This window comes from Mobula birostris, chromosome 2 (genome assembly GCF_030028105.1).
Source record: "Mobula birostris isolate sMobBir1 chromosome 2, sMobBir1.hap1, whole genome shotgun sequence".
Lineage (NCBI taxonomy): Eukaryota > Metazoa > Chordata > Chondrichthyes > Myliobatiformes > Myliobatidae > Mobula > Mobula birostris.
The window spans coordinates 42,869,943-42,886,358 of NC_092371.1; the positions used below are offsets into that span (position 1 = coordinate 42,869,943).

General features: G+C 38.7%; 1 protein-coding gene across 2 annotated transcripts in view; it reads left to right on the forward strand.

The window, feature by feature from the left end:
* Window positions 1–16,416, forward strand: part of LOC140186165 (ubiquitin-conjugating enzyme E2 variant 1-like) — an 86,962-nt gene that overhangs the window by 28,283 nt on the left and 42,263 nt on the right. The window contains exons 4-6 of one of the 2 annotated variants that reach the window (XM_072240104.1): window positions 4,886–5,030; window positions 6,634–6,846; window positions 8,017–10,653. In XM_072240104.1, the coding sequence (XP_072096205.1) occupies window positions 4,886–5,030; window positions 6,634–6,846; window positions 8,017–8,138 (480 nt within the window). In that variant the 3' untranslated portion in view covers window positions 8,139–10,653. Of the gene's footprint in view, window positions 1–4,885; window positions 5,031–6,633; window positions 6,847–8,016; window positions 10,654–16,416 lie in introns of those variants that run through there. The other variant, XM_072240115.1, reaches the window with a different exon arrangement.

Here is a 16,416-nt window from a genome sequence, read left to right on the forward strand (position 1 = left end):
TTGGTGTTCTATTTTGGGGAAAGCAGGAGGGAGTAGTTCATTCCAGCCAATCACGCCCCATGACATGGTAACAGCCTTAACGAACTTTAGCCTTCATAATCCCTGGTGGAGTAAGTGCTTTAAGGGCTGCATATGATTTGTTTAACCCAAAGGTCCTGACTGTGAAAGTGACTCCCCAGCTGACAGGGAATGGAAAGGAATGTTGGTGTGGGTGGTATGATCGGCACAGGTCCTACCGCAACTATCCACTGGGTGGTGCAGCTGATGGTATCTGGAATATCTAGTGCTACACATGCACCACCTCAATGCCCTGGATGAGCACCCTGCCTGATTCAGTGGGCATAGTAAGAAGGCTTTCACAGACGTAGAGAGGTTCTGGATAACGGCCTTTCCCACGTGTAATATGGCCAGGCTGTCTTGGGAACTGATATGCATGGCCTATGTGATGGAGACATTGGCTAATGAGAAAGCTACAGCTTTCAAGCACACAGAGTATGTGCTGACTCAAGTACCAGCTGAAATGATGGCTATTTGAATGGTTGCCTTGCAGAATTGGATGGCCCAAGATTACCTGCTTGCAGAGAAAGGAAGTAATTGTGCTGTTATCGGTCAAGAATGCTGCACCTACATTCCCTAAAAGCCAGGGAACATCTCTCACCTAGCTGATCACATTTGACAGTCGGTGCATAAGATTAAGAAAGTGGAGGACCAGTTCCATAGCTATTACACTCTGGAGTGGAGGGGGAGTTGGTGGATTCTGGGGCACTAGGAGGTGGGTGGAGTACTGTAGTATACTGGGTGCCCACTATTGGACTTGTAGTACTGAGTATTTTCATTTTGTGGTTTTACATTTAGTTTACTGGGGCGTATGAAGGGTTATACTAGCTGAGGGGAAAATTGTTATGATGCTGCATCTTTCGAGGAATGTGGTGTTGAAGGTTGCTTCCACAGTGTCAGTCTTGGATGGGCTCCTTTGAAGAATGCAGCAGCCCTTTGCCATTACGTGCCGTGGCACTGGCTTCCAGTTCTAGGTACCTCCGAGGCATAAAAACACGTGCAAAAGACTGACTCTCTTGCTAGGGACACATCTTCAGGCTGAAGTTATCAGCAGCACTGAAGAACCATTGGGGAAAGTATGTTAAAGGACCTGTTGAGCTTGAAGCATTACTGAATGTTTAATGTCATAATTTTTGTAATTTAGGGTGGCTTGGATGAGTACTTTTTCAACTTGGTGTGATCATTAGTAGCTAGTTACAAAGATGCAGACTGCAAAATGGCATATCCACCATTTGTTTATAGTAATTGCTAGAAATAGCTTGCAGACTTAACTTTAGACCCATTTTATGAAATCCTGGTTTCTTCCAGCTGCCCAAAGAGCAGCTGGTTGAACAAATGTCCCACAACTTTTACTCTCCCAGTCATCCTTATTAATTCGCTGGAAATGGTAACTCTAGATTTTTTCAATTCCAACAGTATTCAATGTGCTGTTTGGCGACTTGAAACTCTGTTCCTAATGTTTCAAATTATGTAGTTAACTAGAATCTTTTTGTACATTAATAGGTTTTGAAAAGCTATGTTCTGTTGGCCGTTGAATCCTATTACTTGTCAATTTAATCTTTTGGAACAAAATTAACTAATTATTGCAAACATCCAACACATGCCTTCTACAGCTGTTCAAATCCTGCCTATCAGTTGGTGGGTGTGGGTGTGTGTGTGTGTATATATGTGTGTGTGTATATATATATATATATATATATATATATATATAGTATATATTATAGTGAAAGTTAAAAGTGAGTTTTTGGTTTTTGTTTCTAGTGCATGAAGTATACCATTAATCTGCAACAGTTGCTATATTTCCTAAAACTAAGCAGTTCTCTGGATGGAGAAGCAAGAAAAGAGTATATGATTTTGTGGGTTATTGGATCAAACCTCCTGAAGGACTAAACATTCTTTACTACAAGAATTAAATCGTTTTTTAGATTTTCTGCCCGCAGTGAAGGGGGATGGTGGCGTTCATTGCTGTCACCCAAGCATGCATTAATTGGCACAACACAGAAGGTCCTATTGGTGAAGGTAGATTTACCATAAACTAAGGAAGGATCTGACTCTAGCAGATTTGAACTGGGGACCTAGGCAAAAAACATTGATGCTGTAGCAGCCTTGTTATGATTTATATGCAGAGTAAAGTCGCCAAAGCCATCCCTCCAAGATGATTGAGGAAGCAAGACGAAGTGGACTTGAAGGACTTGTATGAAGCACTTCAGGAGGATGAAACAGTGCTCCCAAGGATTAGAAGATTGTGATTGCATTGAATCATTTTAAGACCATATGGCAGTGGTTCCCACCCTGGGGTCTATGGACCCTATGCTTAATGGTATTGGTCCATAGTATAAAAAATGTTGGGAACCCCTGCTCTGTGGAGACTCAACAGGGTAAATACTGTGATTGTCTTTGTTAGTTCAGGGTGGGGGGTGGGTAGGAGAATCCAAACCTCTTGGGTTGGAGAGTTGATCATTTAAAAAAAACATCTGGAGAAGCACGTTCTGTAGGGATTGTGAACTGTTGGACATTCTGTATCCCAAGAAGCTCTGAGTGCTAATTTTTTTTTGAGATTATGAGAACTCTCAGTCCTCTTTTATTGGCATTTAGAAATGCATACATGCATTAAGAAATGATACAATGTTTCTCCGGAGTGATATCACAGAAAACAAGACAGACCAAAGATTAACATTGACAAAACCACATAATTATAACATATAGTTACAGCGGTGCAAAGCAATACCATAATTTGATGAAGAGCAGTCCATAGGCACAGTAAAAAAAAAGTCTCAAAGTCCCGAGTCAATCGACTCCCAAGTCCCTGATAGCGGTGGCAAAAGGGAGAAACACTCTGCCATAAATCTCCAGGCACCGTCAACCTGCCGATACCTTGGAAGCAGCCAACCACAGCTGACCCTGAGTCTATCCGTCCAAAAACTCCGAGCTTCCGAGCAGCCTCTCCGATACAGCCTCCCGAGCGCCATCCTCTGCCAAGCACCTTCGACTTCTCCCCGGCCGCTGAAACACGCAAAGCTGAGGATTTCGAGGCCTTCAGCTCCAGAGATTCCAGTTATCACACAGTAGCAGCGGTAGCAAAGCAGACATTTCAGAAGTTTTCCAGATGTTCCACTGTGCACTCACATCTGTCTCCATCAAATCAGGATTGTGCACAGTCCCCTACTTGACAGATAACAGATATTCATCACTGGAGAGGTCGCGCCGCCATCTTCTCCCCTCTCTAAATATTCATTAAATATTTAAAAGTTTGGCTTCAAATGAAGATACTTGATGTCCTCAAGTGGTCCAATCAGAGTCCTGACCTTAACTCGACCAAACATCTGCAGCAAGACCTCAAGATTGCTGTCCACTGCTGTTCCCCAACTAACCTGGCACAGCTTGAGCAATTTTGTAAGGAGGAACGGGCAAATCTTGCTCTATCATGTTGTGCAAAGCCAATAGAGCCTTGTAGCAAAATACTACTGACTGTAATAGCTGCAAGAGGTGGCTCAACTAAGTACTGAGCAAAGGGGATGGATACTTTTGAACTGCTGACATTTCAGTTTTGTATTTTTAGTTTTTCATGTTTTACTATTTTCCCTGTTTTTTGGGGCTGTACTGTGGGGGGGGGGGACATGTGATTCACAAATTTTTAAAAATACTCAATTAAATTTAAATTGATCAAAATCCCTGGTTATCATACTCATGTGAACAAAGGGTTGGGGCTGAATACTTTTGCAAGGGAGTGTATTCAGTCATAACTAAGGATTTACCTGCAATGGTTTATTTCACTGCTACTGACCTCATTTCCCAACAATTACTACTTGGGTTTCTACATGTTTTGTTGTTCCTCTCTCTATGCTGCTGCACTGTGACTTTGCCTAAAATCAGTTTTGATATTGTATTGATCACACTCAGCTTTGCCACTTTTGAGTCCTCCAACAGCTAATAAATGATTCTCTCCCAACATCCCTGTCCTTGATGAGTACAAACTAAATATTGGGAAGAATTAACATGCAGTTTTTAATCTGTTACAAACTCTGCCTCTCTGTGGATTCTGTTGCCTCTCCTGTATTATATCTACAAATGACTACTTCTATCTTTATAACATTTCTGACTAAAGTAATGATCTGCTAATCTGCTGAAAACCTGGAGTGTGCATTTGTTATATCGGGAATAGGCCATTTCATCCATTCCTAGCTGCCTTCTTTAATGTTCTCTGTGGATGTGTCATTCAACCTTTTCACCCTAATTTGCAATGAGCCCCACTTGTCCATCGTCCTCCATTTGGTGATCCACCCTGGCAGCCAGGAGGTAATCATAGCTTTATCTGGGATACTTCTGAGCAAATCTTGTAATTTTACATTTTCTACTGCTGGATGTATCCGCAAGGAACTGGCGTAGGGCATTTTGCCAATGCAGGTTTCTTGGAGAGCAATTTTTTGAATTTCTGGAATACTGTGGTCTCTGAAATTGTTGTTCTGTTTACTCCTTTAAGAGAATACTGATGAACTTGGTATTATTACTTCCTTAAAATACAAGCATATGTGTTTTTGTATCCACCTTTTAACTTTTGACATGTTGAGCACTTTTTTAAAAGAAATGTAGGTATGACTTGGGTGCCACAAAGGATTGTGTGAAGTTAGTAATACACAAAATGCAGGAAAAACTCAGCAGGCCAGGCAGCATCTATGGAGAAAAAGAAAGTACAGTCAATGTTTTGGACCAATGCTGCCTGGCCTGCTGAGTTCCTCCAGCATTTTGTGTGTGTTGTTTGGATTTCCTGCATCTGCAGATTTTCTCTTGTCTGTGGTGTGAAGTTAATATATTGCTTTGCCTGTTCTAGGCTTTCATAAGACCATTCAGAGAACATCATATTGACCCCACTGCTATAACAAGACACGATTTTGTAGAAACAAATGGTGATAACTGCATGCTTACTGTGATTCCTCTGGCTCATATGGCATACAAGTTTCTTACTCTGTCTCCAGGTATGTTGATCTGTTACCTTTCCTATAATTACAGTGTAATTGAGTAGCGCTGGCATTATGTATGTTAATAATATTGGAATGAAAACAGAACCACCCAAATGGGTGGTGGACATTAGGACCATTCTTTCACAAATGTTAGATTAGTTAATTAATATTTGATTTGGGTGGTGAGTAAGAAAGTCGGTTGTAAGAAATTGGATTGTGGAAGAAATTAGGTCTTGTTAAATGTTGAAGAAAGTTCAGAGTTAAATGTCTGCAACCACTGTCCCTTATTGTGCAAAAAAATTGCTTATCTGAGCTAAGGTGATACCTGTAAATTATGCTTGATTGTAAACCACCCTTGTTTCATTTTCCAACAAGTCGCCAGAGAGTTTAATGAAGCAATCCATTATTGTGGTCCATTGCTAAAGAAGTTGATGTCTTTGTTCAGAAGTGAGATTTTTAAGAAAAACATGGGTGATGTGCAGATTTTATTATAAAATTAATGGGAGTAAGGAGATGCAGAAATCCAGTGCTACTCTGAACTAATAGTTAAATAGTATGAAAACAATTCTAATCATTTAGGTAATTAAATGTCATGGATATCTTTAATTGATAATTATAGGGTTCCATTGAGAATGTGCTTTTTTCTAAACCAGGCCTGACTGTTGGAAGAATTACTCTCGTTCGAGAGTTGGAAACTAGAATGTGGGTGGCAGAGTAGGGCTGTGAAAGAATTTGGATGGGAAGGTAATATTGATCTGCTGCAGTATGTTAAAATGTTAATGATTCTAGGGACCATGTAAGGAGAGAAAATTAGAGCAGTGATTTCCTAGAATGAAGATTTTTGAAGAAGGCATTTAAGGAGGTTGGTCAGCAAGAGCTTGATATAATTAATCCTTTAGAGAATGTGATGACTCCAGCATTGAAGTAAAAGAATCTATAAGAAATAGTGGCTTTAGAATTGAAATGTAGCAGGAATACAGAGTGAAGTAGGTCTGAGTTACCTATCCGTTTCATTGAATAGAGCCTAAAAGTGAATGAGTTCAGTGGATAAAGGTATGCAGTATTTGTGTGGAAGATGCCGTTGTGCAACATACCAGGTAGAATGAAGGGGAAATGAATGGTGAAATAATAGTGCCTTTTAAAGGGGACTGTATAGAAGTCAAGAATAAAAAAAAACTTAGTGATACCAGTTACTGTCTATCAAAGATATTGTGCCACTGATGCAAATAGAAGTGAAACTTAGGGATGAAAAGCATTATATTACCCAGCAAGGTAGAGTAGCCAGCATTCTTTTAATCTAGAAGCTGAACTTTCTGCCAAATTGAATGTTTTGATTATTTTTTATCCTTTATTTCTGAATGCATTAAACTCTGAACAAGATAAAATAATGTATGCATCCCTTGAGCACTAATTCAGTTAATTCAGAAATTGGCTACACAAGTCGAGGACAAACAAATTGTCGTTCAGTTGGAATGTAAACCAGTTGTCTAAGATTGACAGGGATTGAGGAGGGGGGTGGAAGGAGAGAGTATTAGCTTTGTGATATGCATGCTTAAAGGCTTTGTATAGCTGGGGTTTTTTTTTGCTGAATTCTAACTGAAATAATTACCTTTTACAGAGGCCATCTATGCTATTTATCCTTGGGAATGCTATATCTTTTCTCTTGGATTGTTCGTGACACTGACAAACCAAATTCACAAGTGGTCTCATACATATTTTGGATTGCCTTCATGGGTCTGCTTTTTGCAGGACTGGCATATCATTCTACCACGAAAACATCATCGCATTCATCATGTATCTCCACATGAAACCTACTTCTGTATTACCACAGGTTAGTTCTTGGAATTAAAGAGTTGTGTATAAACATGCAAACCTGCATTTGGTAGTTTAAATGTTGTTAAACCTTGTTGATGCTATAGTCTAACTATCTAACTTGAAGTGTGGAAAAGGAAGAAATCTGGGCAACTTGCAGGGAGCATTACTCATTCCTCTCATTTAATCTAAGCTTGAGTGCTGGATCTTGCTGTAAATCTCTGCCCAGAGAAATGCAATGGTAAGTGACTTAGCAACACCTTCCAGGCTTTCCAGTTGTATATGAATGTTAAGTGGGGGGGGGGGGGATCTCTTACAGCCATTTTTCTCCAGGAGTCACTGGAACAAGTGTAAATTAATACCACTGCAAGATCATCCAGATAAATTTCCCCGTCTGTCTGCTGGTGAATAATATTAGGCTGACATTCCATCTCTGGCTCCACAGTGTACACTGTTCAATGTTAGATTGCCATCAGTGACACAATGAGTGTTCTGCAGCAATTGGAGTATCACTTTGCATTCCATGGAGGAGAATGACTGTTTCACACAGAATCATTGGTATTTCGTTGGAAAAATGTGGCCAAGAGTTCACTGCTGTGGAGGAGATGGGTTAAATTATCTACAATATTACCATTCTCAACCAGTTGTGTTGAAATGTGGCAACAAAAAAATCTAGTCTAAAACTTATTCTGATGCAGAAAATATGGGGAAAACATGTTTGTTCTTTGATGTTGCTGCTCCAAATCATCAGTTACAGACGTTGCTAACTAGGCCGATACTTCTGGCCTTTTGAGAAAATAGGCTAGGCTATCACCTTTGATTGTTAGAGTTCTGTAAACTTTACCCTTGTTTTCCATCAGAAACTTAAGACTCCTTGAAGCTGCACTTGATTCAATACTACCATGCTGTTAAGAGTATTCAGTTGTAGCCAAAATATAAATGATTCTGTTGCCTTTACTCAGTCTAGTGTTCACTCATTTTTTGAGATAGAGTTGACTGAAGACTGGCTTTTGATGTTGGGTTCTCAGGAGGAAGCAAGTGTGAAATGATGGTGTTAATTTTGTATATGGGCAGCTTCCAGTGATGCAAATGTAATTTAAAAAGTTATTTTCTAATTAAATTTGTAACTGAAATATCATGGCTGCCATTTTAAAAAAAAATTGAATACCTTTTCATGTTTCTTTTCAAGGTTGGCTAAATCAACCCTTGGAAAAAATAAGATTCTGGAAAACTCTGGAGGATATTATTCAGCGATTAACTGGAAGTAGACCAAGAGATGATGATTTCAAGTGGGCTCAGAAAACAAAGTAAACTACAACAATATTTTGACTCTTTAAACCTTTTGCCAACTAATTGCACCAGCCAAATCTGTTACTGCATTCTGAAGATACGCTCTGGAAACAGATAGCATGCCAAAAAAGATGCTCATAAAAAATATTTGAGGGAATTTCAATGTATTTGGATAGTAATCCTTTGTAAACATTTTGTGGTTCAAATTAACATTCATATGAATGCAGAATGTTCAGTACATCTCAATGTGAACTAAACTAAGTTAATAGAAATACTATTGGGACACAATCAAAAATGAAGGAAAAGAAGCGTAAAGGGTACATATCAAGGATTCAAATGATCGGAATTGCAGGGTCCATTTGGTGCTTGCTTGTTTTGTATACTACACTGACAAAGCCTTAAATTTTTGTTTGCCAGAGAAATTTAATTATTTTGAATATATATGTATAAGAACTACATATTAAAAGTAAAGCTGTATTTACAATTGCTTTGGGATAATGAACAATTGCAAGAATTATTTCAATTGTGGCTGTTAAAAATGCAAGAAGAATTTTATCTCCTGCTTCAGAGAATGGTTCAGTATTAACATTTCTCTTGTCTCCGGTCAGCCATGTAGTATTTTCTATAATGGACTATTCTAGGCACTTAAAATGAAATTCAAAAGGCTCTGTACCATAGCTTTCAGGAGCCCTCATGTACCAAGAAATACACTGCACTTTCTACATTAGGAATTTGAATTTGTTTAGTTTGACATGTAAGGACCAGTTAAAATGCTTGATGTACTCACCAAATAACAAATGTACCATTTGTTATACCTCATTTGTGAATGTAATTGCTTAAATTAAATTATTTAAGTAGTACTGGACATGCAAGTCACATGCAAGTTCTCTAGTTTGATACTCCAAATATTATTGCAGCCAATTTAAATAGTCAGAAATGAAACATTGAGAACTTTGAGTCTGCATCATTAGAAATGTTGCCATTATCTGAATTAATAAAATATTTCCACTGAAGTTTTTGTCATTTTCTGGTCCAATTACTGTATTTACTTGTTTTAGCAACATATTGAGAGACTTCCTTCTCATTCCAACCCCTCCAGGGGAAGGTGTTGGTGGAGCAAATCTCATTTTCAGCTGCCACTCTGAACACCAGGTCCTTGTACATATCTTAAACCTTTTGGTTTTCTTGCAAGTCTCTTCCTTTCTCTGTTTTTTGCATTAGTGATGTATTAATAATAATAAGTACTTTATTGATCCCCAGTGGGGGATTCTTTCTTTACAGCAGCAACATTACAAGAGAGATCACAGGCTGCTATGTTGTGTATTGTTTTATCTCTACTTAATAAGATAAAATTGAATGCTTTCATTTTTGCAAAGCAATGTTAATTTTGTACATTGAGGATCAGTATTTAATGCTGTCAAGAGATTTTTTTGCCAATTTATCAATCTGCTAAATGTAGAAGATTGTTCTTGGCTAAATTTATCACTATTCGTAAATTTTTTTCAAATCATCTGCTCAATCATCATGTTTTTGTATTAATAAATCTATCTTCCTGGTGAGCTCAATGGTAACCAGTAATGAGTTTAAAAGAAAAATTAAATGTAACTTATGTATTTGCTTTATAAGTTTGTAAACTTAATGTATGAATTAACATTAAAATTACGTAACACTTGTTTTGGCTGATCTGTATGCTTATTGCAAAGCATGAAGTTGAATGTGTGATTAACTAAATGTGGTAAAGTTCCAACTGAATCCTTACCCTCCCCCCCCGCCCACATGTGATCAGTTATTTAAGTTGGTGCAAATGATGAGGCACTCTTTTACACAAATCAGTTCAATGATTGGAGTATAAACTTCAATTTTTTTTTATTGTAAAGAATAGAACTGCAACATAGCTTTGTTTTGTGCAAGCTATGTTCAAGGGAAAAGCTTTGTTCTTGTGTTTGGTTTTAAGCTTTGTCACTGTGACTCTTCTATTTGTAATCTTTGTCATTTGTTCAAAGTTAAAGTAAACATGATCAAGTTCCCAACCTTGACTGGTCAAATCCCAAATCCTCCCTATTGTTTATTTCATGTGATATCAAGTCTATCACTGTGTGATTTCAGTTGGTTAATAAGCAATTCCTTTACCCATCCACAAAATATTCCTAGAAGCCTGCACAGAATGTTCTGGAATTAGAGGCAACAGTCTTGTAATAACCAGACACATTAGAACTGAAAAGAGAAATTTCTATTCAAAGGTTGGAAGTCTGCTAAGACCTGGTTATTGTTCACATTCAAAACTGAAATTAAAGATTTTTGAATATTAAATGAATTGAGGGCTTGAAGCATGAAAGCAGCACTAAAAATAGAATGGAGCAGGCTGTTACAGTTCTCAAAAGAAATGTTACAACACATCTACTGAATTTGATCCTCATAAATAATGCATTTTGCTTATTAACTGTAAAGTATCTTGACTGTGCCATGTGCACCTGAATAAAGATACAAAAAACAAGTATTGTAATCTTATAATTTTCTCACACTTAATTGAAGAATAAAGCCATAACTCAAATGGCAATGTGTCTAGTGATTTTGCTTATTGGAATATGATTGTTCATTATGTGTATGTGTATCTATATATATTTTAATATGCATCTAGATAAAGCCTTCACCATAGGGGCTGCATGATAGTGTAGTGGTTAGTACAACCCTGTATAGTACTGGCAACCCAGGTTAAGTACCCTCCACTGCCTGTAAGGAGTTTGTACGCTCTCCCAGTGACCGTGTGCGTTTCCTCCCATGGTCCAGTGATGTACCAGTTGATTAATACTGCACCTATCAACTGTTCTGTTGCTTGGATCTCCTCCCTCACTACTATTCAGGACCCCAAACAGCCCTTCAAAGTGAAGTGACACTTAAGCTGTGAGTCTGTTGGGGTCATCTACTGTATCCGGAGCTGCTGGTGTGGCTTCCTTTATATCGGTGAGAGCTGGCGAAGATTGGGAGAGCACCTCAGTCCATCTGCCAGAAAAGGCAGGATCTCCCAGTGGCTACCCATTTCAATCCTACTTCCCGTTCTCATTTTGAGATATCAGTCCATGGTCTCCACTGCCATGATGAAGCCACACTGAGGTTGGAGGAACAACACCTTATATTCTGTCTGGGTAGCCTCCAACCTGATGGCACAAACATTGATTTCTCAAACTTACAGTAATTGCCCCCCCCCTCACTAATCCTCCATTCCCTTTTCCCTCTCTCACCTTATTTCTTACTTCTCAACTTTTTTTCCAGTCCTGGTGAAGGGACTCGGCCTGAAATATTGACTGTTTACTCTTTCCCATAGATGCTGCCTGGCCTGCTGAGATTCCCCCAGCATTTTGTGTGTTTAATGAAGGGGTGTTGTGTTGTAGGAATAATCTGCCAACTGTGCTGCCAAACCAATTAGTCTTTTCTGACCTCAAAGTGTACAGTAAAGATGCCATAACACTACCTGAAAAGAAAATATTCTTTGCTTTGAATTAACTTCCCTTCAAATTCATGGATATCCACCAAAATCTTTTAACATTCATGATTAGCCTCACAATTCCCTTGATTTTATCTCCTTCCATCTGGCATCAAGGACTATTCCTTCAGTTTTTCTCTCTCTCCTTCATATCCGCTCTAATGATCAGAACATCTACAACAGTGTCTTTAAAATGTTTTCCCTTCTTCTTTACTGTGGATTTCAATAGTGTCTCCTCCAATTTTTTACACTTATGTTCTCACACCCTTTCTCCTCTAGCCAGAACAAAAATTCAGTTTATTTTGTCCTCAGTTTCTATTCAAGCAGCTTCTATATAATTCTGCCACCTCCAGCTGAATTCCAAGAGCAAACACATGTTCTCCGCTACCCTTTCAGCAATCCAAAGGGACTGTTCCCTCAACGTCTCCCTGATCAGGTCTTAATGAATTGCTCCCCTTTTCTACAGAACTTTTCCATGCAACTGCAGGAGATGCAACATCTGCTCTTTTTAAAGGAGACCTGAGAGACTGCAGATACTGAGATCTGGAGGAAAAAAAACATTGCTGGAAATTCAAGCAACACACATCAAAGTTGCTGGTGAACGCAGTAGGCCAGGCAGCATCTCTAGGAAGAGGTACAGTCGACGTTTCAGGCCGTGACCCTTTGTCAGGACTAACTGAAGGAAGAGCTAGTAAGAGATTTGAAAGTGGGAGGGGGAGGAGGAGATCCAAAATGGTCCAAAATCCAATGTCGACTGTACCTCTTCCCATAGATGCTGCCTGGCCTGCTGCGTTCACCAGCAACTTTGATGTGTGTTGCTTGAATTTCCAGCATCTGCAGAATTCCTCGCGATTGCTGGGAATATAGTGGGTCAGAAATATCTATGGGGGCTGATAGGTGGTTGACATGTTGGCTCAACACCCTGCATCAGGATTTTTTTGTCATTTGATCTTTTACTTCTTACTTTATATTCAGAGACCCAAATTGTTCTTACAGATTAAACAGCAAAGGACCAATTTTCCAATTTGAACCTGCCTATATTGGAAAAATCAAACGTAGATTGAGAGACTGCTTCACAAAACACTGCCATTCAGTTCACAGGGGTGACCCAGAGTTTCTAGTCTCTTGGTATTTTAATTCCTTGAGTCATTGAGACTCTTGCCTCTCTGCCTCCCTCCCCCTACTTGATCCAACAATACTCAAAAGTACGATTGAGAAACTCTCCATCATCTATTATCAGCATGTATCAAATTCAATGATTTCAAAACAAGGTAAACATTTATATTTTGTCTAGAAATTTTTTGCTCAGAATGTTGAATTATTACCAGTATCTAAAGCTGTGGGACAGCTTTTTTTTGGATGTGGTATTATCTATTTTAATTTATTTTTTTTCTGTCTCCAGCTGCTGCTTGTTAAAGTAATTGTGAGTTTTGTAGCTTTGTTCTGCACTTTACTATTCTATCTGTTTTCTTCCCCAACTCTTTTCTGCAATTTAAACCATGGCAGTGTCTCACTCTACCAGTTCTGATGAAGAAGCTAACCCACTGATCTGATAAGTGCTTCCATCATTTCCTGTTTTTTGTTTCAAGTACCACTAAGGTAGCTGGTCATTCTTCACATTCAATGCTTGAAAGATTTATAACAGGAGAATTGGAGAAATGTTCGTTTACATAACAAGATCCTAGCAGTGTTTCATTTTAAGTAAGCATAGAGACGGTATCCTGAGCATGGCAAAGGCCTGGAGATGAAGGTTGATCTTGAAAAGAAGCTGGTGTTCCCACTATTAGTAGAGAACACACTTCGATCAGACATTCTACTATTGTCAGAGAGTGAAAAGAAGCTCGTGGTGATAGAGCTAACAGTACCATGGGAGACCCGATGCCAAGAGGCTCATGGGAGGAAGCTTGTAAGGTACGAAGACCTGGTGGCGGACGTAGAACTCCCCTGTCGAAGTGGGGGCAAGACAATTTCCCGCCATGTCATGCTGGAAGATGATGGCAGCTTTAGGGATACAAGAGAGAACCAGGACGAGAGCCGTTAACACCATGGGCCAAGCAGCAGAGAGAGCGTCCAGCTGGCTTTGGCTGTGAAGGGATTACAGTAGCTGAATGTCTGACCATCCTTGACAGAAAAAGATGTAACTTAATTAAGGTTCCTGCTTCAGTTTCTCAGAGTTCTTGAAAATACAAATTTTCAGAATCATTTTACTCTCTTTCTGTTATTCCATGCTGGTTGAATCTTGGATGTACCCTGATTGTGTTGAATCTAGAACATTTATTCATTCCTTTGAATTAGGTTTCGCATCAACAAACGTATTTATATTGATAAGGAGGTATATGCCCCATAGCTTTAGATACGGATGATATTTCAACATTCTGAGCAAAACACTTCTAGACAAATTATAAATTTGTACCTTGTTATTAAAGAATTACCTTTTCCCTTTGTTAAGGCATATTCATGTCACTCATTACCTCAGTAGCGCAAGTTCTGTGTTGTCATAGGCAAACACAGAGGAAATAAATGCTATGAAAAATAGCACCACAGTACATTACAAATGTGACAAATAAAAGTTAACATGATTAACTAATCATACGTAACTTACACATAGATAAAATAAGCAATAAAATAAACATTGGTAATTGGTTTATTATTGTTACATATTCCAAAATACAGCAAAAACTTTTTGTTTTGTGGCTAAGCTTTGCTCCAATGCCATATTCAAGTCTGCTGATAACTCCACTGCTGTTGGCCGAATCAGAGGTAGTGATGAATCAGCATATAGGAAGGAGATTGAAAATCTGGCTGAGAGGTACCATCAGCAAGACTAGGGAGCTGATTAAAGTCCAGAACAAAGCTGATTATTCACTTCAGGAGAAGGAAACCAGAGGTCCATGAGCCAGTCCTCATCAGAGGATCAGAGATGGAGAGGGTCAGCAACTTTAAATTCCTGGGTGTTATTATTTCAGAGAGCTGTCCTGGGCCCAGCATGTAAGTGCAATTATGAAAAAAAACATGGCAGGAGTTCTTTCAGCACAACATCTAAAACTTTGATGGCTTTCCACAGATGTGTAGTGGAGCGTATATTGCTGGTGTGAAACACCAATGCCCTTGCAAGGAAAATCCTACAAAAGGTAGTGGGTACAGCCCAGTCTATCACGGGTAAAACCTTCCCCACCATTAAGCACACCTACATGAAATACTGTTACAGGAAAGCAGCATTTATCATTTTGGATGGCCACCACCCAGGACATGCTCTCTTCTCGCTGCTGCCATTAGGAAGAAGGTACAGGAGCCTTGGGACTCACACCACCAGTTTCAAGAACTGTTACTACCCCTCAATCATCAGGCTCTTGAATCAAAGGGATAATTTCACTTAACTATACTTTATCATTGAATATTCCCACAAGCCATGTCCTTTCATCTAATGTTCTCAATATTTATTGCATATTTATTTGCAATTATTATTTCTTTTTATGTTTGTTCAGTTTATTGCCTTCTGCACTCTGGTTAAACACCCAAGTTGGGCGGTCTTTCATTGATTGTGTTATGGTTATTATTCTATAGAATTATTGAGTATGCCCACAAGTAAATACATCTCAGTGTTATATATCATGGAAATATATGTACTTTGATAATTTTACTTCAAACTTTTTCATGCTATCTATGAAGATCATTTTGAAATTTAGTTACATTGTTATATCAGAATCAGGTTTAATATCACTGGCATATGTCAAGTTAAGTCAAGTCAAGTTTATTGTCATTGAACTATAACAGTGTATATAATGTATATAGAAACAAGACAATGGTTCTCCGAACCAGGGTGTAAAGCACATTAGTACACATAACACACGATAAATTATGAAGGTGAAATTTGATTTGCAGCACCAGTACTTTGCAATATATAATAATTTTAAAAACTACAAATTACAATAAGAACAATATATATATAAAGTTATAATATATAATACAATATATATATAAAGTTATGCAAAATGAGAGCAAAATATAATAGTGAAGTAGTGTTAATGGGTTCATTGTCCATTCAGAAATCTGATGGCAGAATGTAAGAAGCTGTTCCTGAAATGTTGAGTTTGTCTTCAAGCTCCTGTACTTCTTCCTTGATGGTAGCAATGAGAAGAGGGCATGTCCTGGTATGTGCGGGTCCATAATGATGGATGGTGCCTTTCTGAGACATCGACTTTTGAAAGTGCCCTGGATGCTGCCCATGATAGAGCTGGCTGAGTTTACAAACTTCTGCAGATTTTTCTGATCCTGTGCAGTGGTCCCTCCATACCAGATGGTGATGCAAGCAGTTAGAATGCTCTCTATGGTATATCTGTAGAAACTTGTGAGTCTGTGATGACATACCAAGTCTCCCCTAACTCTTCATAAGAAATATAGCTACTGCCGTGACTTCTTTATATTTACATCAATATGTTGGGCCCAGGTTAGATCTTCAGAGGTGGTGACACCCAGGAACTTGAAACTGTTCACTCTTTGCACTGGTGATCCCTCAATGAGGACTGGTGGCAATTCCCCCGACTTTGTCTTCCTGAAGTCCACAATCAATTCCTTGGTCTTACTGTTGTTGGGTGCAAGGTTGTTGCTGTGACACTACTAAACTAGCTGATTTATCTTGCTCCTTTTTATCTCCTTTTCAACATGGGAAATTCTTCAAACAAAAGTTGAATTATTGGAAAATTTATAGATGACATTTCAGCTGTACCTAGTCACACAGTTGTGGGTGTAGAGAGACTAGAGCAGTAGGATAAATAGGCATCCTTGCGATGTGCCAATGTTGATTGTCAGCAAGGAGGA